Source organism: Rhodnius prolixus, unplaced genomic scaffold, assembly GCF_049639745.1.
Source record: "Rhodnius prolixus isolate KJV_2025 unplaced genomic scaffold, Rpr scaffold_23, whole genome shotgun sequence".
In the NCBI taxonomy this organism is placed as follows: domain Eukaryota; kingdom Metazoa; phylum Arthropoda; class Insecta; order Hemiptera; family Reduviidae; genus Rhodnius; species Rhodnius prolixus.
Genome location: NW_027411627.1, coordinates 431,477 through 456,977, shown reverse-complemented (window position 1 = coordinate 456,977; position 25,501 = coordinate 431,477). Strand labels below are relative to the sequence as shown.

The window sequence follows — 25,501 nt, the reverse complement described above, 5'->3', positions numbered from 1 at the left end:
ATTCAAAGATTTTTCAACAATTAAATTTCCACTAAGGGTTCGATTGTAAACCTGTGGGAAATGATGATACTCACGATCTTTGCGAGGCGATTGCTGAGCGATAGAACCAAACAATGGAAAATTGATGGTAATCACCTGGTCTGTAGATTCAGTGTTTATTTTAAAACGCATTCGTATATCTTACGTATTTGTATCTGGTCATAAAGTGCAGCTGGAAGTAATAAGGACATGTTGGGAGATGCCAACTGTGGATTAAAAATCTGAAATATTTTAGTTTAGCAAAGATATCAAAATAAACATTTCACAAAAAAGATTGTTTTATGTACAGTCTGGATCGAATGTGCGTCACCTAGCTAACCTCCTAGTTTTAAAATATTCACTCAATAATTTTTAAACATTAAAAACAATAGCTAAACCAAAAATTTTAAAAACAACAATCTATTAAAAAACAAAATTCATAGTTATCAATGCTAAAAGTAAAACAAAAAACATGAAGTTATATTTATGGGAAATTATGCATCTGTGTTATTTTAGGTCAACACTGATTCTTATCGTTCAGCTGTGTTTGGTGTTTGTGTTCTAATTTATCAACTTCATCTATCTAATAACGTGTAGATCTGGATGCAAGTGATTTGAGTTGGATTATTTGTTATTAATTGCATTACATTAATAAAGTTTGTATTCCTTACAAGTTTTGTGGGGTTAACATTAAGAAAATAAATAATTTAGGTTATTTACATACTTAGTGTTTATATTTCTAAATTATGGTTTAGTTAACCTACAATTAATCTGGATTTATAAAACCAAATCTTTCTTTTTTTTGTGTAATGCATATTACCAGGCATATTTATGAATTCAAAGTGGTATGATCAGTATTATGGGTATGGTTAGATTTATTGAATCTAGGATATACATTTTATGGCTATGAATGGGATTGCCAATGGAATTTATCATGAGAAGCAGGTAAGACTATATTCTGATGAGTAAATACCTAAAATAGTATGTGAAATAAATATAATTTGAATATATAGTGGCGCTACACAAATAGAAATATGAAGTGCTCCGAAAAAATTTTGATTTCAAGCAAGGCAGGAATTTATATTGCTGAACTAAATAGACGTATGGTAACAAGTTGAAGTTTTTGTTTTTATTGAGCATAGTTAACTACTAAAGTGTTTCTAAGTCTTAGAAAATGTATAAATGTAAAAAATAAATAAAATCAAAATATTGGATTATTTTGTTGACTTCTTGAATCATTCGTTTACGAAACATAAATCAAACGATTTAAGTTGAAATTCAATTGTCCCTTTTCGTTGCGTAATTGATTTATAGTAGTTGATGCCAAAAATTAACTGAGAAACGTTCCTCGTAGACCCAATTAATAATAGCAATAATTGAGAAAGAGATTGGCTAAGCCGTTGTTGCTTTGGCCTTCTATACAAAGTTCCCGAGTTTGAGTCCGGCCAATTTTTAGATTTTTCTATTTTTATAAGCTTTTTACAGCTTATTATCCGGTAACAAGTGTCTGTAGCGTGAGAACAGTGCTCAGGAAGCAGATAATACAATCCGGGATAGCTACGAGCGCCAATGAATTTTTCTAACTCATAAGTTTTCTTCAAATGCTGAATATTGTAATCATACTTACCAACACTATTCAGTATAGCAGGAGCTTAGCTATATTTAAACAAGATTTTTTTGGTTTTAGAATATTTGTATTCTCGCACAATGATATTCTAATCCTCTCACATGTATAGATTATTATTTATTTTTTTTTTTTTTGAAAGGTGAAAGAATTATGCGCATTGCACGCTCTAAACAATTTGTTTCAATCGCGAGATGCTTTCACTAAAGGAGAATTGGATGAAATTTGCCAATCGTTATCGCCGCACGTCTGGATCAATCCGCACAAATCGCTGCTCGGACTAGGCAACTACGATGTCAACGTTATCATGGCTGCTTTGCAACGAAAAGGCTGTGAAGCGATTTGGTTTGATAAACGCAAGTAAGTGGTTTTTTATAATTATTATTTTCATTTTATTCAATTTTTAAGCTTTCTAAAAAACATAAGACTGTTTGGTTGCTTACAAATGTTGTCTTTCTCTTTCAAGTAGCAAATTCGCTATTTTACACTCCTTGTGATATTTACATTTTTTGCCCCAAAGCACCACATTAACGGCCAACAATTAATTTCTGGCCAGATAATAGTCCTGCCAAATCTCCTAAACTTAAAAATAGACTTTACTTTTACAGATCACCAGATTGTCTTCAGCTATCCCATATTCGAGGCTTTATCCTCAACGTACCCAGTGATTACAGATTAGGCTTTGTACTTCTACCACTGAGAAAACGACATTGGATTGCCATCAGGAAAATTGCCGGAGTATACTACAATCTTGATTCAAAATTAGATTCACCAAATGTTATTGGACAGGTAATGTTTTCTATATATATATTTTTTTTTTTACATAAATATTGTTGCATTTATAAACTCTTCATTAATGTGTGTTTAAATTTAAAGCTGTCTGATGTGTGTCAGCTGGCGGAGGTTTCCTTATAGATATAACAAACTTCCTTTCATTGACGATAGAACAAAACTTGTAACATCACATATCTGTTTTTACAAGACATCCTAGAGAGAAAAGAGTCCATTGTTGTTTAATAATAGGTTTAATGTATACCTAAATTTGGCTTCACATAGACGTATTGTAATGCCTTATACCTTTAAGGCACCAAAAAATCACACAGCATTGAACTTTAAAATGTAAATCAATATAATAGTAAAAAAGTAATGCGTATTCTTTCATGCCTGAAATGCCTGAAATCCAGCATGCCTGCTTCGTGTCCACAGTTCATTGAAGTTCTTCGATTCCATAAGAAAGTCCAACTCTTATCCATAATGAACTGTCGCGCCCCTCTTGCTGCACATTACCACTTAATTTTATGAATACTATTTGAATATTACCATTCATTTAATGGATTCCGTGTTCTATATTATTTAAAGTTCTTAAAAGAAAGAACAATGCTTATTTATTAGAGGTAACAGGGAACAGGTTATTGTGGCCTGTTTCTATCCTTACAATTTACCTACTACTTCCTTACTCTCAATTCTTTCTGGGTTATTTTATGGCCTAATTAGGCGCCTAGTAATATTTTTAGCTAGGGAGGTGCCCTACAAGTTAGAAAAAGAAACATTGCTCTAAGGTATGCAAAGTACCTTCCACAGTGTTTATGAAAGCAATAATAATAATAATCTGTTTTCTTGACACACAAATATCTTGTGGTTGGTATTCCATACGGTTTTGCAATTGCCAAAACTCTAGTGTGAGCAGATATAGTCCTAGATGAATGCACCTACTGCTTTAATTGCTGTTCATTTTCTGCAGGTAGTAGTGGAATCATTTCTCGATTATTGCAAAAAAGATTCAATTGAATTTGATTTTAAAAATCTTCCCAAACATTTTCATCTTTCCATTTTGGCCAAACATTCGTCACTAATTTTTTTAATTATTATTTCTATTACAGGAATCGGAACTGAAAAGCTATTTACGTGAACAATTGAACTGCAAGGAGAAAGAACTGTTCATCGTAGTTTCGAAACATGTTGAAGAGGCTCATCTTTGGGAATACGAAGACAATTTGACCAACATCAAGAGATAGTTAAAGCAATAAAAGATTAAAAATTAAGAAACAACTTATATCATTTTATCTTTAGCATTTAAGTTTATATATAAAGAAAAATGGGACCTGAAATAATTTATTGAAGAAAAGAGAATCTTGAAAAGAAGGTTAAAATAATCTACTGTTATCTTTGAATAGGTATTCTATTTGTTGAACTTATGTACAAAGTCTAAATTCTTATTTATATTTATGATTTCATTATAATTCTTTTCTAACATGTACAGTTCACTTAGAGGTGTTAATGTTTGTTCTAGTTCATACTTGTTTAAGAATTGTTGATTGACGGCCTTAATAAGAGAGAAACAAATCGCAAAGAAAAGAGAAAAAAAAAGTCTTAAGAACTTAAAAAGTTCTTTGTTTGGTCTTTTTTCAATGAAAATCTTTAAGAAAGATTGTAAAGAAAGAACTTAAAAAAAGCAATGTATGTACATATTATATTGTTCACAATGTAATAGCTTGTCACTGCCTGCAGCTTGGAGGTATTGATGAGGTTATATGGGAATTTGTTTTTGTTTTTTTGGAAGGAAGAGGAAGCTGTTGGAAAATCGTATGAATTTCAATAAAATACGTATTACGAAAGGGCTGGGCTTAGAAATGGGATACGGGATAATGCAGGGTTCAAGTACTAGGAGGAAATTATCTATTATTTATTTTTGTTTTATAAAAACATCTTTGGTCTTTAAGCGGATGTTTGTGAAGGCTTTTTTTTGGTTCAATTAGGCTGTGTGTTAAGGATGGACTGTAAGTTTGAATAGAAAAGATGGCTTTAAGAATGTTTTTGAAAGTGTATGCCCTCTTACATGGTCAAAATCTGACTGACGCATTTCAAGAAGTTTTTTTAAAATCTTAAGCACCAATCACGCCATGTTTAGAGGAGATTTTCTCAATCAGAATGAACGTTTAGCTTCTCACATCCCTCTTGACGTCTGTCCAGTAAAGTAGAATGGAAGTAAATTATATGATCGTGAGTCTGTTCAGCATCTTGTTCGCTAATATCAGCTACCGCGAAGCGTGAACTGTTTGAATTGTTTTATCCAAGCATGCGCACAAGTCAAGACGAAAGCTTTAGATTGATGCAATCCCAACATACGTAAAAAATAAATTCAAGAATACTAAGGCGTTCGCAAAAGTATTCTTTTTAATTTATGCAGAAATTAAGCCTTACTCAACAAAAACAACTATAGCAATTAAAATATAAGGAAAACAATTCTCTGATGTAAACACACGCAACACCAGTGCAATCAGGTGTTGCATACATTTCTCCGAAAATTAAGCGCGAAGTATTCACCCCTTATATGTTGGGAGGGGGCCATACTTACCAGATTCCAAGATTTATGGTTGAATCTACCGGTCATAAAATGTGTTTTTTTTCTCTCTCTCTCTCTCTCTTACAGATGGTGTTAAGGTGGTAATACAAGAAATTTAACGAATAATAATTTTAAAAATACTGATGTTCGGATTGAACTGGACTGAATTAGTCAAGAATTGTGAACTCCATTGTCGAGCGTGTAAAGGCGTGTCTATTAAGTGATATGAAGTCAGTTTAACAAAGTTTTGAGTTTTTCCATTATTGTTTGGATGGGATTTAGTTTTAATGGTTGAAAAGATTGGCAAGTTTTGTTACGTAGGTATAGTAAAGCCAGTGATGGGAGGAGATTAATGGCCGTTTTCCTTAAACAAGTATAAATCCAATTGGCCAATAATATTTGTTTATATTTTTATTTGAAATGTTGTAAAAGAAGGAAGGGATGGATTTTTACACGCAGTTTAAAATCAAGGAAGCTCGCTTGTTTAGTACAAATTTGAATTAATTTTTTTTTTTTTCAAAGAAATTGTTTATTTTGTAAATAAATAATTTAAAATGGCTTCATTTTGTTGTAAAACTAAAGAATAGTTGTTGCTTAGTTTGAATTTTTTGTTTTGTTCGTTTTTTTTTTTTTAGGTTACAAAAAGTTAAGTTGGTCATACTTTTTTTTTGTGGAGTCTTCAAAATAATTTTATACATATAATAATGACGGGTAAACAAAAAATATTTGGGACTGTTATTATTCATAAATTTTTTGTAAAATTGATGTTTGCTTGTATTTTTTTTTTATTTTTATTTTTTTGATCACATCTACCTCGCAATGTTTGTGTTAACAACTCTGTATTCATCTGTGTGTTATCCATACGTAAAACACTAACTTTTTTTTTTTTTGTTTTTGTTTGTTGATGAAATTATTTAATAATTAGTGTATTGGCAGAACTGTTTTAATTAGTTTTTGGGTTAAGTTGAGAATCAGGATAAAGCTTTGATTTATGAAGGGATACTGCTAACTCTTCAATAAAATCAGCTGAGTGTTTAGAACACTTTATCTTTTCAAATGGTTATATCTTATGTCAGCAATAGTTACTTTTTTGGTGAGGAGGAAACTTGAATTGACAATTCTAACGTTTCACATTAGATTCCCAGATTACGTAATAGAAATCGGCATTACTAAGTACCTTCGACGCGGTAATGAAGAAGCCGACAGTTCAGAAGCTTTAGAGACAGTGTCTATTGACCATGTGTGAAGCTCAGCTCATTACCAACTTAGGATATGTAGAGCTGTTTAAATTTAATAATAAGTAAAGGAATCAACAGTAATCTGCCTTTCAATGTCGCATTGGAGTATTTTGTGCCAATGAGGTGATACATTGGATTGCAACCCAAAGGTATTATAAAAATATATTTCTAAATCCTTGAATCATTCGTCTACAAAAACAAATGATCTAAATAAAAAAAATCAATGAACCTCTTTTGCTTTAAAACTGATTCCATTTTTGTGTTCATACTAAATTTAAAAGAAAATTAACGCATTATATTTTCTTTGAAAATAAATAGTTACACTTTTGTAATAAAACAAATCTTAAAACAATAATAATAACTAAAAACTCAAATCAGTTTAGAATAAAAAAATGAGTAGGTTAAATTTGAAACTGTTATAAAAGATAATACCACGGCTTAAACAAAAATGTTTATTCTGCCATTTAAAGTGCTACAATTTAAAACACTTTTCCTTGGAAATGACTTCTTTTTTTCATAATTAATCAGTAACTTCATTAATTGATTTTTCTAGTCCTGGAATTACAGCAATCCTACTTGAAATAACAAATTAAATTGTACTAAAGTGAAATCTAACAAAGTGATCAAAAATTTGGCACAAAAGTAGTTTTGAAATTTAAAGAAAATGTTCGAGTTATTTTTAGGAATTTTGTTTTTAAAAAAGACACATTTTGGACAATGAACTCGTGACGTATAGGCAGTGGTTTAATCAGGAATCCAAAAATATTTGTTTTCTGGTATAAGAACGAATTCAAAAAGATAACAGCAAAACTTTATAAGATTTAGAAGAAAAAAAAAAAAAAAACAAATTAGTACTTTCTGATTCTCAATTAATCTAAATAACTTGGCATTTTTACTTATTTTTAATGGATTCACATGATTGAAATCTGATGTATATATTTTGTGACCGTTGTGTCGAGCACAAAATAAGTGTAATATTGAATTTCATTTAAGTAATAACCATTTTCAGAACTGAGTATCTCAATTAATCTCATGATGCATTTAGGGGTCCATTTTAGAAACTTCATTCATTGTCTCAAAATTTTGGGATATGTAAATGTTATACCCCTCTGAACTCTATCTTAGAAAAAAAAAAGTTTCTATATTAAAGAGTTTTTAAAAGACTATTTATTAAGTAAAAAGTTTAGAAAAACCTTAGATGATTTAAAATGGAAATTTATAAGTTGAATAAAGTAATTAATAATTACAAAGAAAGTGATTAATTTCTACATTCTAGAAGAAAAAAAAAGAAGAAGCTGTGTTGATACTGATATCCTGATAGTGGTTCTGGGAGTAAACTGGCTAAGAAGACAAGGTGCCCCGGGTAAGTGCAGGTTTTAGAGGAATTGTGTGAGGCACTGGACTATGTGGTATGGCGGTTTGTAGTTGTGCTAGAGAGTTTGAGCAGGTCGCCAGCGTAACAGCAGTCGACGTCTTTTTAGAAGGTGGCCTTAAAAAGTAAAGGAACCTGTTAAGTTAACCTTACTTTCAGACCGTTTTACATCCCTACCCTGGCTTGTGTTGAACTTTCCAGTTGGATTGATTACTTGGAGTAAGTGGAAGAGAGGGGATACAAGCCGATTGATCATGGTGGCTTCCAGCCAGGACAGAAGGGAAGACTGGGACACCTCGTTGCACTTTACTACAGAGTGCACACCGCTCTTCAGGGTATCGCTTGCTCGGTCTTCCGATTGGAAGTGCCGCCAGTAAGTGTGGAGTGCGACACGCGGCAAGGAATTCCCCGTACGTTCCGTTCCCCACTAGATGCTCATATTTTGTAACACAAGTGTTAATAATTAAGTATTCTGTAACTTAATACAGAGGAATGGGATGAACTTTGCTCTACTTACTTCATTCAATTATTTAATTCATAATTTATATTAAAGTATGTGATTTCATTCATAAATTAAACAAATAATCAATTATTCTACAAATTTAAATCATTCAAAATATTAGTCTTAGTCTAATTTAGAAATTACATGAAACAATAAATATATGCATTTATGTTCAGTGAATTGGATACTTACTCATTTGACAATTGAAAGGAGAATTGAGAATTTAAGAAAAAATAAACAACCCCTTCGAGACAACCGACTGCGTCCATTCTTAAAAATCAGTGCACACATTAAAAAAGTCATTTCAGAAAGATTGGAATTTAAAGAAAGAATTTAATTAAATTGAGAAAATAGGGTGAAGGGACCAGTAATTGACATACCAGAAATAAACTGGTATTATAAGGGATATGAGCCGTTTTTAGTGGTGATTCTTTCAATTTCGTAATTGAGAAGCCTTTGGGCAGCAGTTCCAGAAAAATGGTTCCTTGGTATCAGTGGAAGGTTATTTGTGTTAAAAGTTCAAAATCAAGGAAAAAACAAGCCGTTGCTAAGGAGGATTGATAAGAAAATAATTTTCCTTTTTTCTTAGTTTTCGTTTATTTGTTCATATATTCGTGAGGTTATAAATGTTCTGTTATAATTAGTATTACTTGTAGATTTCATTTATGTAGTTTTTTTTTTTAATTATAAGAAGCATTGAGGATTAAAATGGGGCTGTCAATCACTGGTCCTTGAAACGGCAATTTGCCCAGTAATTGACATGTATGTATGTCAATTACTAGTCCCTTCACCCTATATATATTTTTTTATGTTTATCTTGGAACACCTTGCCATTTCGTGTTTTGATTCCTGGAACTATAAATAGTTTGTCAAAGTAAGTATAGTTTTTTTTAGTGCCTTTCATTAAGGCAGTATTTTATAATGAAGAAGTTCAGGAATCTCAAGTTGATACAGTTGAAATTATCAAGCCAAGGAATCCTTCGATTAACAACTTCTAATTAGAAATGCTTTCTGCAAACAAGAGGGCGCTCCATTAAAGCAGATGACGTAGTAAGCTGTTATAGTTCAAAGTATTGCCGCTAAGTTAGCACTAGGTATGCATTTCTGTTAATTTAGGACGCAAACACAATTCGGCTTTAAAAAAAATGATTCAAATTACGATAATAGTTTATTTCGTAAACTTACATTTCATGAAATGTTACATTTTGTAAAAAAACGTGAAAACTAGTGAATTTGCATAAAAATTAAATGTGTTGAGTGGTTTCCTATGTTCAGAAGAAAGAGGCGAATTACTATTTTGTCTGGAACTTTTTATTTTTACATTGACTACCACAGCTCACAGAGGGCTTAAATAAAAAAAAACGATGGCTTTATTAAGGAAATTACTCAGATGTACATAAAGAAAATCTAGAGTGCCAAACTTATTCATTTACTATTCTCAAGCGTAGTTAAAAAAGTTCGCAATTTTGATAAGGTAAATTTATTGTTTTCTTCAGGGTTATGTAAATTTGTAGAGCTCTATGTTTAACTACTTCATCATAACTGTTAATGCAGCATGAATAAATTAGATTATTCAAAATATATGAGGGTGTATATATTTATTTATGATAGCTACAATTATCTACACATAACTTCTATCTGTTAGAAACCCTATTTATCTACGTATGAATTTGGGGGGGCCACACCTTAACAAATTATCAAAACGTTTGACGTTTCAGGCTAAATTTTGTTCTCTTTCACTTAATAGCAATGCCTGTTTTAATGACCTTCATTGTTCCGTTGAGAAAACTAGCATTACTTCCGTTTTAAATCTTAGGTACGGTTGTTTATGCCTGAATTATTTCTTGTAACTTTGGCCACAACTTGGTATCAGGTTATTTTTTGAATTGTAGGAATATTTTCAAATTTTATGTTAGATAAAGGTAAAATTGATGACGAGCTGTGCCCCCTCCCCAACAAAACCTAATTTCATCCCTCATTAAAATTAACATTCGAAAGAGGGATTAAAATTTCATCTCACTAGTTGAAATCTATCTGTTGCATAATCCAACTTATTTATGAATAGTAAAAGGGAAATAAGAAAGTTGAACATTAAAAGTGTTGCGTCACGCGTGATGTTTGTATTAATTACAAGATCTATAGTGGATCTAGAAAGAAATTGTTCATGAGTGAAGGTCCAAAAATAATATCATTCGGTAAACAACTGTGTTCGTATGATGTAACCCTCTACATCGATCATTTTAACACCTAGTAATCAATGTGTTCGATCTTTAATTGATTACCTTCACCTGTTTACTCTATAAAAAGCTCTTTGAAGCGATAAAAATAAATACCTCAGTGAACATAGTAACCTTACTTTATAAACAAAAATATATTTTTTTGAATATCTAGTCATAAAATTAGGAAGGTTATTGTGCAATCATATTATTTGCTGTCAAATTAAAATTGTACTTGGCCTCAGGGGAAGTATACGCGTCATATCGGGAGAAAATTTAAAATTGATAATCTGCACGATTTCAATGCTTCCTATTTTTAGAGATTAGAAAAGTGTATTCAAAATATTAAAATAATACAAATTAATAAACTACGTAAAGTTAAGTCTATGAATTCTGCTAACAATGAAACTCAGACAAATGCCTGAGCGCTGCTGTGGCAAAAAGACGAAGTAAAATGGCCGAAAACAAGAAAACAATCGTCCTTTATTATGATATTCAGCTTTTAACCAATTCAATTAACCTTAAGGCTAATTAGATGGCAGCCAAAATAAATACCTACAAATAAAGAATTTCATAGTAATGGTGTCGATAAAGAAAAAAAATTAAATAAATCGCTAAAATGGCTAAAAGTTACGTCTAACAAATCTATATAAAACATTAAATAAATAAAAATAAAATTTACATAATTAAAAAAATCATACATTGTTAACAATCTTTGGTTTTCGACAACAACAGTCTGTCTCTGTTGATTTTTAATTTATCTAGCGTTGAATAGATTATGGTTCTAGCGTCGATGGAGATGTCTTTCGATCTGCCAAGTACCCAAATGAAATCTGAAAATAAAATTTACTATTATAATTTTATTTAAATATACTGCAGAAATAAAATTGTATAAGGCTCGTCTAATTAACGACTCAAGAAGTCTCTATTTAAGAATAACTGCGTTAAATGGTGGTCTTGTTGGGCAAAATCAATGATGCAATCGTATTTACTGAAAATCGTAGATCTGCACGATTATACTACCTAGCTCCTGGTAGTAGAGTAAGAGCAACTAAACTGCAGGATGGCCATCAAGTACAAGAGAAATTACTGGCTAGATACCTGCATGTACAAGACGTAAATCGGTGCAAGAGTAGATGAGAGCGTAGTCTATGTAGTCCGTATCCAAAACGATGTACTTGCCACTGCCTGGAGCCATCCTTGCGATTAGCGCTGGCAGCGTGCTGGCCAACACCATGTTCAGAATACCTGGAGTCTTGGACACATCTTTGATTATGTACTCAGATGTACTGCTGGTGCCGCGCCTAGGTTAATAATAAAAACTGATTACTGTACAATTTGATTGTTTCTATCATATTTTATTAGAAATAAATATTTCATAAAAATTCAAAATACTGTAAAGATTACTGACCACGGAGCTCTATAGTTAACATCGGCCACCATAGTGTCGTTTGAGTACAAAGTGAAGTTCAGTTTGGTGCATGAAAGTGAGGACTCGAACAGATAAAAGGAACGTTCTATTTCGTTCCATTCTCCAGTAAACTGTGAACATAGAACAACTAGGATTATTATCCATTTAAATTGCATTTTTGTTAGAATGTATAGATTTCCAATCTTAGAATTGTCTGGGACCATGCATGTTTTTCTACTTTCGGACAATTTGGGGTTTTTCTTTTATCCATCATTCAAGATAGATTCTCCTCTGTTCGGTGTAAAGATTTTGGGTGCTACTTTACAATACATCTGCCACATATTAAGGCACTAATTTTTAAAGAAAAATGTTACATAACAAAAGCTGTAGAATAAGTACTGCAAAAGACACTTTTATCGTACTAAGATTATCTCGAATCGGTTATTCCCGGTAAAAATTTAAAAAAAATTATATAATTTTTCCTTTCGTAGGTCCAGATAAAACCTCAAAGTCATCTCCAAAGAACTAAACTTCAAGCCAGTGAAGTCCTCCTCAAGGTCAAAATACGTACATGCAAGAAAACATAAATAAACAGCACAGCTGTTTTCTTGCAGACCAAACCTAAAAGCTTAACCGTTGTTAGCTCGTCGTGCTTCACAATCAGCTGTTTGAAGGTCTACGAATACAAATTACCTCCCAGGCTGTTACATAACATACCGAATTTTAAGACAATTAGAATCAGCTACTAGGAAATACCGATTTAAAAAAACAAATTTTTTTTCACCTTTCACAGACTTTTATTTAAAAAAAAGAAAATATTACTTAATAAGTCAGCTGTCAGAGAAGTACAGGTAATGTTAGTTAATCGTATAATTAAGTACGTACTTATTAATGGCGCTAATTATATACTACAAAAGTTAGTAATCCAATACTAAATTGCAGTATTTATTGTTAGTAATGGTACGTTTAGTCTAAAGGTGGTTTGACTATCATTGTCTCCACAACAAGCAGAGTAATAATTCTGGAATTGTTACAAACTACGTCTATTACATTATTATTATTTTTCTCGCATTCAACAGTAAATAAGAACTTAATTTATTGAGTTTTTATAAAGTTTTGAGGTTATTTTTAATTGAAATTAAAGCCAATAATAAATTTGATCAAGTAAACACAGAATTATGTACATATATTCTGAATGACCTTATTTGTCAAAATACGTGGGTAGTAATGGAAGGTTAATTAATTTGGTGTGGTTGTAAAAGTGAAATCATTATATTGTTTTTAGAATTGAATATAATCGATCATTTGGATGGTATATTAAGGGAACTTTCTTTTTTATAGTTCTAAGAACAATGTAGTGTGGAAGCTGTACTAAAGTAAACGAATACTTCTAAAATTCTAAGAAGATTATTCTTCATAAAAACGGCTGAACCCTAGTTATACGGAAACTGCAGACCCTATAACGTGAAGACGCGCAGTGTTTAACCCTGACAGTAACAATCAAAACCGAGATATAGTTATTCTTTACGGTGGCCAGACTGCCATTAAACAGCTGAGTTCAAAGTGTAAACAGCTCAAAAGAAGATTGGGAATGCCTCTCTACCAAAATACAACCTGGACCTGGACAGAAGAAATTAAGATCAGATCTCGCCAGGGAAGAAGTTTCCGGATATCAACCACTGTGGGAGACGGAGACATGTCTCGATCTGGATGGGGAAAAAGAAAAAAGATTTAGGTCATTATCAACTTGTGAAGAGCATCTGGAAGAAGCCTGAGCCTGAAACGTGATGGTACAAATTCTGTGCGAAGATAAAGGAATCTGCAATAACCTCCTAACACTAATGCAAGGTCATCTTTTTAGAGAGATTTATCAGACACCTGGGAAGTTACCAAGTATTTCATGGAGGTCATATCCTCTTTAGTACAATACCGGATTATGAGACCTGACATTCCTTGTATTGGTGAGAATGCTGTAGGGTCCTTATCTGGCACCTGTAGATCTGGGAAAGACTTTATCCCCCTCCTTAAACTCTCTTATCAATTTTCACGATAAAACTTTGAAGAAAAACTTGATGGGGCCATTAAAAATGAATTGAAACAAGTTTTTCAAATCATCTGGATTTCCCTGTTATTGCTTATCGATTTTTATAACTGTGTTATAGTTTCTTACTGCTATCTTGTAACTTCAATCAGTTATTATTAGTTTTTTATGAAGGAATAATTCTAGTTATGCTCATTGTTAAATTATGGAACAAGTTTTAATAAAATCATAAAGAAATAATTTTTTAAAAAAACATATTCAAAAAATCACTCTTTCGAACTCAAGGAACCTCCTTTCAAAACTTAACATCATAAAAAATTATTTATATAATATTAACAATAATAATAATAGTAATAATAACAATAATAGTAAGAATAAGGGAAGGGATTAGCTATGCGGTTAGAGTACTCAATTCCCACGCAGAGGTCCCGGGTTCGAATCCAGCTGCTGACCCTTAGATTTTCTTTTCCTAGGAGCTTCTTCTAGCTCACTGTCCGGTGATGGACAGTGTTATCTGTAATGAAAGAACACTGTCCGAAGGCCGGTAGTGCACGGAAGAAAGCTCCGGGCGCCAATAACCTTAGATGTTGACGCGCCCTAAATCATAAAAAAAAAAAAATAAGAGTAATAGTAATAATAATAATATCAGTAGCCGAAATTCCCGGTTTGAAGAGAATTTGATGACCAACTTGCGGAAGTATGTCTGAACTGAATATTATTTTAAGATCCGGCAATTTCCCGGATAAAATGACCTTTCTCTTTCTTGCTAAAAAAGGAGACGATCTTTTGATAAAGATGAACCTATAAACTACGAGCCTCGTATTAGAAGGAATCTAATTATTAAGTAACTATTCTAAGTTGGTTTAAATCTCCCGTCAGATTCTGTTTTCCTTGACATCAATGCACGTTCTAATGACCACAGCATTAGTGTTTTTTTTTTACACTACCTTAGTTCACATAAAGCGTATTGAACTGCAAAAATATATAGTATTTTTGTTTTTACCTGGGATACGTCAAAGTCTTTTTTTGGCGTGACATCGGGACACCTGCCGAACGCTGGTCGCTGGCCGGAGGACAGACTAAAGAAACAGATAGCGATGACGAGGAGGAGCTGGTAGCCCCAGCTGACCGTAGCGGCCCAGTTCAGCTTCATTCTGCCACTGCCGCAGACAGAACCACTTTCACGCGCCTAGATTCTACATCCCCTCCTCAAGGACCAGCTCACTACAACTGGCTGGCCTGTACTGATTTAGTTAGAAGCATGGTTTAAGTAGATTTCACCATCCAGTTTTATATTTATACTGATTAATCATCGCTGATAATGGATAAATATCTGTTAGGAATTCAACGCACTTCGATGGACGAAACGATACATTGTATGTTCAGGTAACATCAAATGTTGATGCTTTAAGATATTTCAAAATCAGCGTATTTCGAGATATTATTTCAAAAATAATACTTTTATAAACAAATTCCTCAAAATAAAAGTGTGATTTTAGCGAAGTGGTAACTTGTTTACATTTGCTTTTGTAGGTTATTATCGTTCCAAATCGTATTTTTTTTTTTTTTTTTTTTTTTTTTTTTTTTTTTGGCGCATCAACAGCTGAGGTCATTAGCGCCCGGAGCTTTTTCCAGTGCACTGCCGGCCTCCGGACAGTGTTCTCTCGTTACAGACAACACTGTCCATCACCGGACAGTGAGCTGTAAGAAGCTCCTAGGAAGAGAAAATCTAAGGGTCAGCTGCTGGATTCGAACCCGGGACCTCCGCGTGGGAGTCCAGTATGCTAACCTCATAGCTAATCCCTTCCCTACCAAATCGTATTATTATTATTATTATTATTTAAAATGATTTAAGGCGCGTCAACATCTAAGGTTATTGGCGCCCGGAGCTTTTTCCAATGCATTTCTGGCCTCCGGGCAGTGTTCTCTCCTTACAGACAACACTGTCCATCACCGGATGTTGTTAGATTATTATCGTTATTTTGGTCACAAAGATAGTTCACATTTTTATTTTATTTCCATAAATTAGGAATACTAAAATTTTGTTTTATTGCTGTCTATAAAAATGCAGAATCTATTAGGCAGTATAATTTTTATTTCTTGAAATATGCTATTGTACGTATGTATTAAGATAGAAGTATTGAAGTGCTATGAAATAAGAACTATAAATTTGTTTATATTTTGTTGTTTAGTGGCCAGCTGTAATGAGCACAGTGATAGATACTGTAAGTCTAACGTTATCGATTGCTTTCCAACGCTACCAAGTTGCAGCTCAGTACAACGCTCAGCTCACATCTGAAATGATTACCTCTCTATGGTAACCTTCATTATATGCAGCAGCACACCAGTAAATATAAGTCGTTTCTCATCCATTCTAATCGGGGAGTATTAAGAAGTCCAAGGAAATCTACCTACCGTTCTGCCTGTGGAACTGTTGTTGTCCAGGTTGCCGCCCTTGCTTATACGTAATTTCGTATGTAACGAAAGTAATATGTATTACTGCAGAAATTAAAACTTCTATTTCCAGAAAAATTAAATATTTCCCATTGAATCTGGAAAAGATAAGGATACTTTTCCGTTAGCCGGGCGCAAATGTCGCCAATTGTGAACCAAACGCGAGTCAAGTCAAACTGAAAAAAGTAGAAAACGTTCAACTATAAACAAATATTAATTATTAGTAAGCAAAACAAGTTCAACTATAAACAAATATTAATGAATTGTAAAGAAAATAGTTTTACCCAATACTGTTTTTCGCTTGCGCCCGGCTAACGGAATTGTACCAAGATAAGTTTTAATTATTGTTGAACGAAGTTTTATTTTGATTGAAAAATTCTAAGTCAAACGTGAATTGTGAATATTTTTTTGAATAAAATTGAAATATTTTTAATCAAGTTATATACTTTACATGGGAAAAAGTCTTTGGAAAAATATTTCATTGTATAACGATGCTTTTCAGATTGAAACGGACAATACTGGGAGTACTACCTAAAACTATGCAAAACTATTCATCAAATGAAGTAGAAATGAAAAAGACGTTGAGGAAACATCCAATGTAAAAATAAAAACTTTTGTTATGAGTCAATTACCAAAAAAAAATGTATTCTTTAGTTGTACGTAAAATATATCACAATGTAATTAACTACATGATTTTTCTTTACTTTTATAAAGATAATTTATAGGAGCCTCTAGTAGAAGAATAAATAAAGACCTTTAATAAAAAACAAAAAACATCTATTTCTCTGCATACCTATTTTTAACATAGACTTAGTATTTATATTGTGTTATTGGAACAATATATGTACATATAAATTAATAAAATGCAAAAACAAATGCTAAAAAAACGTCCCAAACTTAAAAACAAAGATAAAATTAAACGAAATTATAAAAAATAAAAAAATAGTTCTTGAAAAATCCGTCAGTGAGCGCCACTTACCAGGGAGGTTAATTGGTAGTTTTTTTTAGTTCCTAAAATAAGCACTAGGTAGCACTGCTTTCGGTACCACTATTATATCAATCAAGGAAATTCAGTACGATTTGAATATCATGTTGGGGTACGTCGCTCTGTCGCTCGTCACTCCAAACATATCTTGACTCGCCTTACATTCTCTTTCTTAAAGAATCATGAATGTTAATGGTGGAAGTGATGACGCTTCGACGGTCGAACGGCAAATATTCGCCTAGTTCGGCCTCCGCGGCGAACTTTCTTATTTAAAGAAAAATCTATACATTTAATATAAATATTTAACCATGTTGGTGACTCTCTAGACCTATATAGAACTATCATTAATTATTCAGATGAGGAAAGATTATTCATCATAAATAAAGTTCTAATTAATGATGTAATACATTGAAAGTAAACAATTTAATCGTCCCTAGTGATTAAAACTAGATTTGGAATTTAATTCAATCAACTAATTTTGGTCGATTAAATTTTTTTCCCATTTCTGGAGCCGAGTGAGTACCTTTACTTCAATTTGTAGTTCTCTGATATCTATTGAAGAACCAAACATGCATTTCCGTTGAAAACCCCAAATTGTAAGACTTGAAAGAGTCCAGAGAAAGTCAGAAAAAGATTGTATAACTCGAATGTCAGAAGTTGACATTTTCCTAGTAACAACTATTTTGGAATTTATAATTGGTATCCACTATTTGATCTTGACAGCTACTCCAACCTGGTGGCAGCAAAATGCACTAATTTTATAAACAAGTCTAACCTTCTTAGTTACTTATTTACAGTAAAAGTCTGAGGTAGTATTATAGAAATAAATAGTCACACTAATACGTTTTATATACTAAATTGTGCCTTTTAAATTGAGTGAAATAGCTAATTCAAAGCAGAAAATGGTTCTAAATAGATGATTCGCTGTTCTACAGTGGGGAAGATTCTTTTAGATTTGATACGTCTTAAAAGAAGGTTAAATACTAGAGTGAAATCAGAATTAATAAAAATTGTTGAAGCGTGATTGAAAAAGATCGAACAATTTAAGGTGAGCTGGAAATTGTTACATTAAGATTTTCATTACAATTCTGTCGTTTTTAAGAATTAATTTAGTGTCAAAGAGTGTTTTTTTTTTTTGTTATATTTCAGCTGAGTAATTTCTTTATTACTTAGTATGTTTTAGGTAATATTTCTGAACAATGGCAAATCATAGAGAAGATTCACAAACATCTAAAAATCTATTCAAACGTTTACGAAATTCAAACCGATTTGGCAGACCAACTGTAGACGCTGCACATCCATTCTTTAAAGCATATACTGGACAGATGCGCGATGCTCAAACCTCTACTGAAGATGATTTAGCCTATCATTGTAAAGAATGTGAACTATATTTTCCAGTAAATATGAAATCTGTTAAGGAACATTTCCATAATCGTGCTCATCTGCCTGTAGATTGTTGTGTCTATTGTAATGGACCAGTCTGTGAGTATTATTATAACAGTAGTAGGTTAATCTTTCATAGTTGTGAAAGTTCTAGTAAAATTGTCAATAGTTCAACAATAGTGGATGTTATAAAACGTAAATTAAGTTGGAGAAATAGTAATTGTGATGTTGTTTAGAACAAAGGCATAATCAGTGGTCTTTATTTAAAAAGAAAGTTGACCAGTTTAATACAAAAAATCACTAAAAGTTTAAGCTCAAATCATTACCAGAAATGAACAAATAGTTCCTGCAATTGAAGTTTACAAAACAAAATCGGAGTCTTCCACAATAATATCGATTATTTTTTTAATACTCGTATCTAGTGAAGATGTTAAGCTCCATAATAAGAACTACTTTTTTTTTTTTTTAAAAAAAACTAAAATAATATTAAGATTATATATTTTTTTGAATACTTGCCACTAAATCAGGGATTGGTTTGCACAAATTTTATATGTTATATTAAAAACAAAAAGGCACCTCATTATGTTATCGTGATATTTCGGTAATCGTTAAGACAATTTGATCCACCAATAATTGCAATCGATATCGTTATAAGCCATTTGTATCAAAACATTACTGTCAAATAAATAAATTTGTGCTATTAATAGTTATTTTATGTACTTTTTTTTCTATTGTATCTATTTTTGCTCTACTTTTCTGTGAACAAAGAATATATCGTAAGTAATTTTCGGTCATGCTGTTCGTTTATCGATTACTATGAAAAAAAAATAACTCGTAGCAATTGATCATTAGAATGTTCACGATTTAGAAAGACAGTTTTGTTAGAAAATTTCCAGCTGGTCAAATCAAACCCAGCTCTGTGAAGATAGATTTCCTAAATATAGCACGGACTGAGTTAAGGAATGACTCTTTTTTACTGAGTTAAGTCGTGTTAATATGATAAATAATTTTCATAAGTCACCAAAAAAAAAACAGTGGAAGAGCAATTAGCAACAATTTAAACGAGTGGTTTAAAATGATATCTAGCTAGCTATTTACTGAAGGATCAGTCTTTCCAAATAAATATTACCTACATTAATTTTATTTCACTTGTAATTTATTATTTGTATTTTTTTGTATTGTCACTTAATTAAATCTAGTCTTATAGTTTTCTTTATTTGTATTTTGGAACGTATCTTCTTTTTTTAATTTATAAATATGGTAATCTTTGGTGTATTTTATGTTAGAACTATTTTTATTTTTTTAAATCATAATTTTATAGTTGGTAATATTACAGTTCTGGCTACGCTGAACTGTAATATTACGTCCTGTTGTTTCAGCTAAGAATGTTACCATCATTTCCTTTCTAGACTTTATTTCTTGTTCAGGGCTTTAACTCACGGCTTGAACACAAGTCACTAGTTTCGACTCCAAGGGAAGGAATCAGGATATTTTTTCCCTAATAGGTGCTCCATCTTTGACAAACATTAATATCTTTAGCAATTCTTCTCGTTCCTTTTCAAAAACATAAATCTTAACTACTCAGTGTCCCTCTATGCTGTTGGACAGATGGGCCTACGTCTTTGCCCTTATATAAGGCAATACGCCACCATTACAAGTCCAAAGAAATCTTTTTTTATCGGAACAAGATCTAGTTTCGATTGACACCATCCTTCTGCAATGTACCTTGGATGCATCTTAGTTAAGGCTTTCTTGTTAGCTAACCAATCGACGTCCTCATTCCTTGCATACCTCAATGGGCTCCATGTACACTTGAGGAGTGGCATTTTTCATCCTCATCTATAGAAACTGAAGGCCAAAACTCTCTCCGGCAGTTTCTGCAGTTGTCTAATCCTAGTAGACTCCATCATACTCTTGAACGCTTGAACTGTTAACGGCTCAACTAAAACCATTTTTCAGGAGCCTTCTCTTACTCTCGGGTCGGTCCCCTCCTCTTCTTGAGTCAACAAGTGCCCAATGGTTTTTGCTCGGCCATTGTCCATTAAGTAACAATAGGAGAAGGTCTTGTGAATTTTCATCTCTCATTAATAAGAAGGAATCTGTTTATATTTTGCCAAATCATAGTCAGTCAGTGGAAAATCATGCACTTCCAATCTGGACTTGATTTTATTGAAAGCTTAATATTAAACTTCGTAATACTTACCCTAATATAAGTTCTTACTGCAAGATCTAAAGTATTTCATGCATTCTTTTAACTACTTTGTTAAATATTTTCTGTCTTTTTTTACTCATTATTTGTTGTTAATTGTTTGAAAATTTTTGTTTACAATGTTATTGGACGTTCTAATAGAACGATTGTTACGCTCAAGTAATCTAAGACTTGAAAGTTATTGTAGAAATAAGAATTATAAGGGTATTTATACAATTATTGGGTGATATGGACATTAACATTAACATGGGCTCTAACATTACCTGAATTGACAATAATAGAGTGAGTTTCAGTTCTGTGTTCAAAGTGAGAAGTAAGGGGCAAAGGTTTCGTTCAGGATGTGAAAGAATTTTTCTAGCAGAGTCCCGAAATTTTCAAATGAATAGAATCCCCATCCCTGTAGTGCGGTTTCGGAAGTTGTGAAAAGTTCAGCATCTATCGCCCACTTCACTTGTCTCAAGACGTTCTCCTGTACCGATTTCTGTGAAAGAGGTAGAGTATCAGTAGGTGTGAAAAAACCTGGATGTAACAACAATTTGAACTTTCTCAATTCCTTTGGTTTTCCCAATTGCCAGACTTGTTAAGTAGTTTTGGTGCACAGCATTCGCTAATCATCATTTACCCTATTATAGAAGGACATTTAAAGCAATCCTTTTCATACCTCTCATAAATCCACTGACCATGACGTTTCTTTCCCTTATTTTTGCTGGACTCGCTCGTAGTAGCGAAATCTCTTGGATTATTTTTTTAAAGCGGCCCTGAAATTGAAAAATTTGTCTCAAGGTCAGCATTTTTGACGATTGCCTCTTGTACAGTGTATGTTCTAGTTGTAAACTGAAAACTTTGTCTATCTTCTGATAGCCTACGATATCACAGCTGTCTCATATCCTGTACAATCGCTGATCGTCCCGTACTTTCTCGATGTTTCCGTCTATGGTGTTCATCATATTGCTCTTTTGAAGGAAATACGGAGACAATAAATTAATTCAACTGGAATATTCTAAGATTTACTGCATTTTGATTCTTCTACATTCACCAATCTTCCGTATAATCTACGCATTCACCGTTCAAGTAAATATTTGCGTCCATATCACCCAATCAAGTAAAGGCATCATTCCACTAAACTAGTATCTAAGTACCTAATGTGCACCTAACATGGTGAAAGGTAAATATGGGCCACAACCTTTAGTAGTTTGTAGTTTCGTTAGTACTATCTGTGATTTACCATTAGTATTATTGTTATTTGATCAATGTAACAAAGTATGCTGTCCAATTAATAAGACTGGCTCGGATCAAAATGTATTTTATAACTTTTTTTTTTATAAATAAAGTGAATTTTGAAAATAAATATACCAATTTGAAATTTGAACTAATAACAATCAATTTATTTATTTAACCTAGCTAAATGCAACCTACTTGTCTATATTCTCTTATTGTATTAGCTGAAGGAAGTGTGAGCTGTTCACGAGATCAAGTGTCCGCCGGAAATAACTGTTTTGGGAGCCCCAGAATCTCTCCTTTCCCCCAAAAAAATACCTTGATCTGTAAAAAATAGCAGGAAGTTTATATTTGATAACCTATTTGGTGTAGTAGGTGCCATCAACGTACCCAACCGGAAACCTAAACATCGAATACGCCCATGGAGTAGTGGTGGATCAATATAACCTTTATATATCAATATAACCTCTTATTTTGGCAGTATTTCTAAAAGAGTTCCGTTTTAGGGCAATCTGAAGAGGGACGGGGGTTGCACACTGTTGGACGTCACTTCATTCCACATTCATATTCTCTAGAGCAGTGATGGCGAACCTTTTTGTGACGTGGGTCAAATTTTGTTCATTTTTTTTTTTAGTACTAGCTCTTGGGTCACTAATGCCCATTTGCACAAGAGTTAAGTTTAAAAATTTTAAACTGAATATTTTCAAAACTAAACATCTTTAAAATTCAGTTGGCTTAACTGGGTTAAACGGGGACGAAACAAGTGCTATGGAAGTCTCTTTTTACAAAACATAACTGAACAAAAGTGTGTTTTATCTGAAGAAAAATCTAAATATGGTTATTTGCTTTGGGTTGTCGATTTTTTTTTTAACAGACAAAATATGAGTAAAATTATACATTTTATTTGATATTTTGTAAATAATTTTTGCTTTATTTCAAATACGATTTAGAACTGTAATGATCAAACTAAAGGTTACAGATAGCATTTAAATTGCTTTTGTGTCAATGCGTGATTGAAAAAAAAATACAGATAGAATATAAATTATCCACCACAATTAGAAAATCTAAATCAACCCGCGTAAACAAACAAATGGTTGCCTAGCAATTGTGGGTCAGGGAAAAAGCTTGCGCGGGTCATAGGTTCGCTCTAGAGTAATTGAAGTCATCCCGTAATTAAGAAATGTGGCGACCATATTTGAAAAAAAAAAATCTAGATGATAAGCAGAAGTAAAAGCCATTGTCATTTTTATTTCCATTGCCTGCTAGATACTGAGATTTAAGTTCAAACTGTCAAAAGAAAAAAAGTAGAACTGTAAAAATAATTGACTAAAAGACAATATATGATCATCGTTAGCCATATTGTTTACATTCTCTTACTTTGCTTAAGAGGCAGTTTGCAACCGTGCAAATTTCCTCTTAATTGTGATTTTATTCGATGGAGGTTTCGAGCGCCCTGGATTCAGAAAAAGCAATCTTCGGTTCGTTTAGAGCCGTGCGTGTGTTCGCCAGTTACAATGTACCACAGGATGCGCAGGTTTCGAGACAGGTCGAGTGACACGGACTCTTAATAGGTGCCTATCTTTAGTAGTGGGTGGAATTATTTTACAAAATACAACTTAACCATTTCCGTCTACTTGGGCAATTAAGGTATAATACGTATCTGTGGCCTCGCTCAGTGCCAAGGCCGCGCAGGTTTACCACCACACCAAACTGGCTAATTATCCCTTTACCCAGACTGAACGCGGAGCCACACATAATCATCAGCCTTGGAACTGAATCAAAGTGCTCAGCTCGAAACTAAACATCTGAGTGGTCACTCACACGACTTCCTGTTACTGCTTTTTCTCTAGGTTCGAACTCATTAATATTCTTCGAACTCGGAATATTTGACCCCCATATTAATTCTTACCAATATCTCAGTTTGTAAAATCGTTGATTACGCTGAAATATAACTTCACATGAAAGCCCTAACCAGGACCCTTAGCCCAAAAATAAACTTAAAATTTTTGCTAGAAAAGAAGTAAAAATTAACTGTTATTAATCTATGCGTGCAAAATGTATACAGGAAGTTGGTAGAAAAGCCTGGGAACCATTTTTTTTTTTTTTTGAACACGTGAACAATCAATTGGGTGCTGACGTGCTTCTGGTAGAGTGATTAGATGCAAACTCGATTTTAGCCCTCATACAAGTGGTAATCCTCCCTGAACAGCAGACCCGAGATACGACCTTACATAATGGACATCAGCAATTTACGGTTATCTACCGTAAAGTATACTTCTTGAATAGAACTAGCCTTAATCGAATTAGCCAGGGAACATGTTTCAAGTGAAGGTTACCGATCTACTGAATCAGGTTAGTGAACCTAAAGAAAAGCGTAGGATTCGTTTTGGGGAAAAGCTCAGCAAACTGAAAGAAAAACGATTATGCGAAGTGGTACTTCCGGCTGACCAAGTTTGGCCCTCTGTATGAATCCTCTGTTGGCACCTCCAACTTCCTGCGCTTCTTAAAGCGAATGTTTTTCCAAACCATTTTTTTGAAAAACCACCGATTTCCACATTTACTAGCAGTTTTAGAAAAAGTAAATATCGCTAAAAGATCGAATATAGTATTTAGTTAGGGGCACCTTGGGCGCAATCCAAGGATAAGAATTTCGATGATTAAGTGTATTAGCATTTTCCCCTAGGAACCGGCCCTCTCGATTTTCATTAAGCGAGAAAATCAAAGTGCGCATCTTGATTTTCATCGGAGACATTTTCCAAGGAGAATTTAATATAAAAGGAAGGGCTTTTTTCTGAAGGCAATTTATGGCGTCACTTATTACGTAAATAAGAGGCATACTTAAAGAAATGTGTAGATCGGAAGTTATTATAAGATTTACTTCATCTTAGGAGTTCTTGTTGGGAAAGTATTGCGATCTAGACGGATTTCCGTTTTTAAGGTCACCTTAGGAAGAAAAATTGTTTTTTTTCCCCTTTTTGCAGGAAATGGTCTACACGTGTGAGTGGGTTCCTCTTGCAATAGAGGAGACGGAGAGGTAGGGCTGGCGTCAGGAGTCCTGAGCGGCCTCCACAGCTCCCGAACGGTCCTGGTCTCCTGGTAGTTCGGCCCGCCAGAGCGACACGGCGCGCTCACTTTCAGCTCTACTACAATCGTTCTAATTATCGCCGATACTGGAGCGCTCCAGTGCGGCGCTAGTTCTAACTAATAATAAAAAGTATGTCTAATTACAATATTTAATGGTTGCTTTACATTTGTAATCAATCACAAGATTTCCCCCTAGATTTAAGTTAATACAATTTGCCTATTTCCTTTAAATACCACATTCTTACTTTTAAAAGGATTCCATTTGGCTTGCAGAAATTTTTTTTTATCAAAGATACAGGACAAAGCACTTTTCGGCAAGTCCTGCTAGGTTTTGGGTGACATCACTTAACTTTGCCCCTGAGGTAACTTACTTGTTCGAGCTCTACCTAAAAACTCAGCTCTG

General features: G+C 33.1%; 3 protein-coding genes and 1 long non-coding RNA gene across 8 annotated transcripts; 3 read left to right on the top strand and 1 right to left on the bottom strand.

The window, feature by feature from the left end:
- The first annotated feature begins 81 nt into the window (after positions 1–81).
- On the top strand, positions 82–6,372 carry LOC141459868 (josephin-like protein). Of its 2 annotated transcripts, none has more exons than XM_074139415.1 (4): positions 82–963; positions 1,785–2,002; positions 2,251–2,431; positions 3,523–6,372. In XM_074139415.1, the coding sequence occupies exons 1-4, from the start codon at positions 919–921 to the stop codon at positions 3,655–3,657; spliced, it is 579 nt and encodes a 192-aa protein (XP_073995516.1). In that variant the 5' UTR covers positions 82–918; the 3' UTR covers positions 3,658–6,372. The 2 variants fall into 2 exon arrangements, with proteins under 2 accessions (XP_073995516.1, XP_073995517.1); XM_074139416.1 differs by lacking the exon at positions 3,523–6,372 and adding an exon at positions 2,519–2,773.
- On the bottom strand, positions 4,403–14,964 carry LOC141459866 (apolipoprotein D-like). Of its 3 annotated transcripts, none has more exons than XM_074139414.1 (5): positions 14,769–14,964; positions 11,725–11,855; positions 11,415–11,617; positions 11,015–11,146; positions 4,403–8,367 (listed from the first exon to the last, which is right to left on the bottom strand). In XM_074139414.1, the coding sequence occupies exons 1-4, from the start codon at positions 14,916–14,918 to the stop codon at positions 11,019–11,021; spliced, it is 612 nt and encodes a 203-aa protein (XP_073995515.1). In that variant the 5' UTR covers positions 14,919–14,964; the 3' UTR covers positions 4,403–8,367; positions 11,015–11,018. The 3 variants fall into 3 exon arrangements, with proteins under 3 accessions (XP_073995515.1, XP_073995514.1, XP_073995513.1); XM_074139413.1 differs by lacking the exon at positions 4,403–8,367 and adding an exon at positions 8,823–8,952; XM_074139412.1 differs by lacking the exon at positions 4,403–8,367 and adding an exon at positions 9,247–10,868 and having other exon boundaries at positions 14,769–14,963.
- A 21-nt stretch (positions 14,965–14,985) lies between these two features.
- Positions 14,986–17,206, top strand: LOC141459873 (uncharacterized). The gene is made up of 3 exons (XR_012461651.1): positions 14,986–15,151; positions 15,958–16,210; positions 16,722–17,206. It is a non-coding gene; the product is annotated as an uncharacterized lncRNA (long non-coding RNA).
- Positions 17,207–17,968: 762 nt separating this feature from the next.
- Positions 17,969–22,175, top strand: LOC141459869 (uncharacterized). Of its 2 annotated transcripts, none has more exons than XM_074139418.1 (2): positions 17,969–18,252; positions 18,388–22,175. In XM_074139418.1, exon 2 carries the CDS (start codon positions 18,404–18,406, stop codon positions 18,821–18,823), a length of 420 nt encoding a protein of 139 aa, XP_073995519.1. In that variant the 5' UTR covers positions 17,969–18,252; positions 18,388–18,403; the 3' UTR covers positions 18,824–22,175. The 2 variants fall into 2 exon arrangements, with proteins under 2 accessions (XP_073995519.1, XP_073995518.1); XM_074139417.1 differs by having other exon boundaries at positions 18,378–22,175.
- Positions 22,176–25,501: the final 3,326 nt, after the last annotated feature.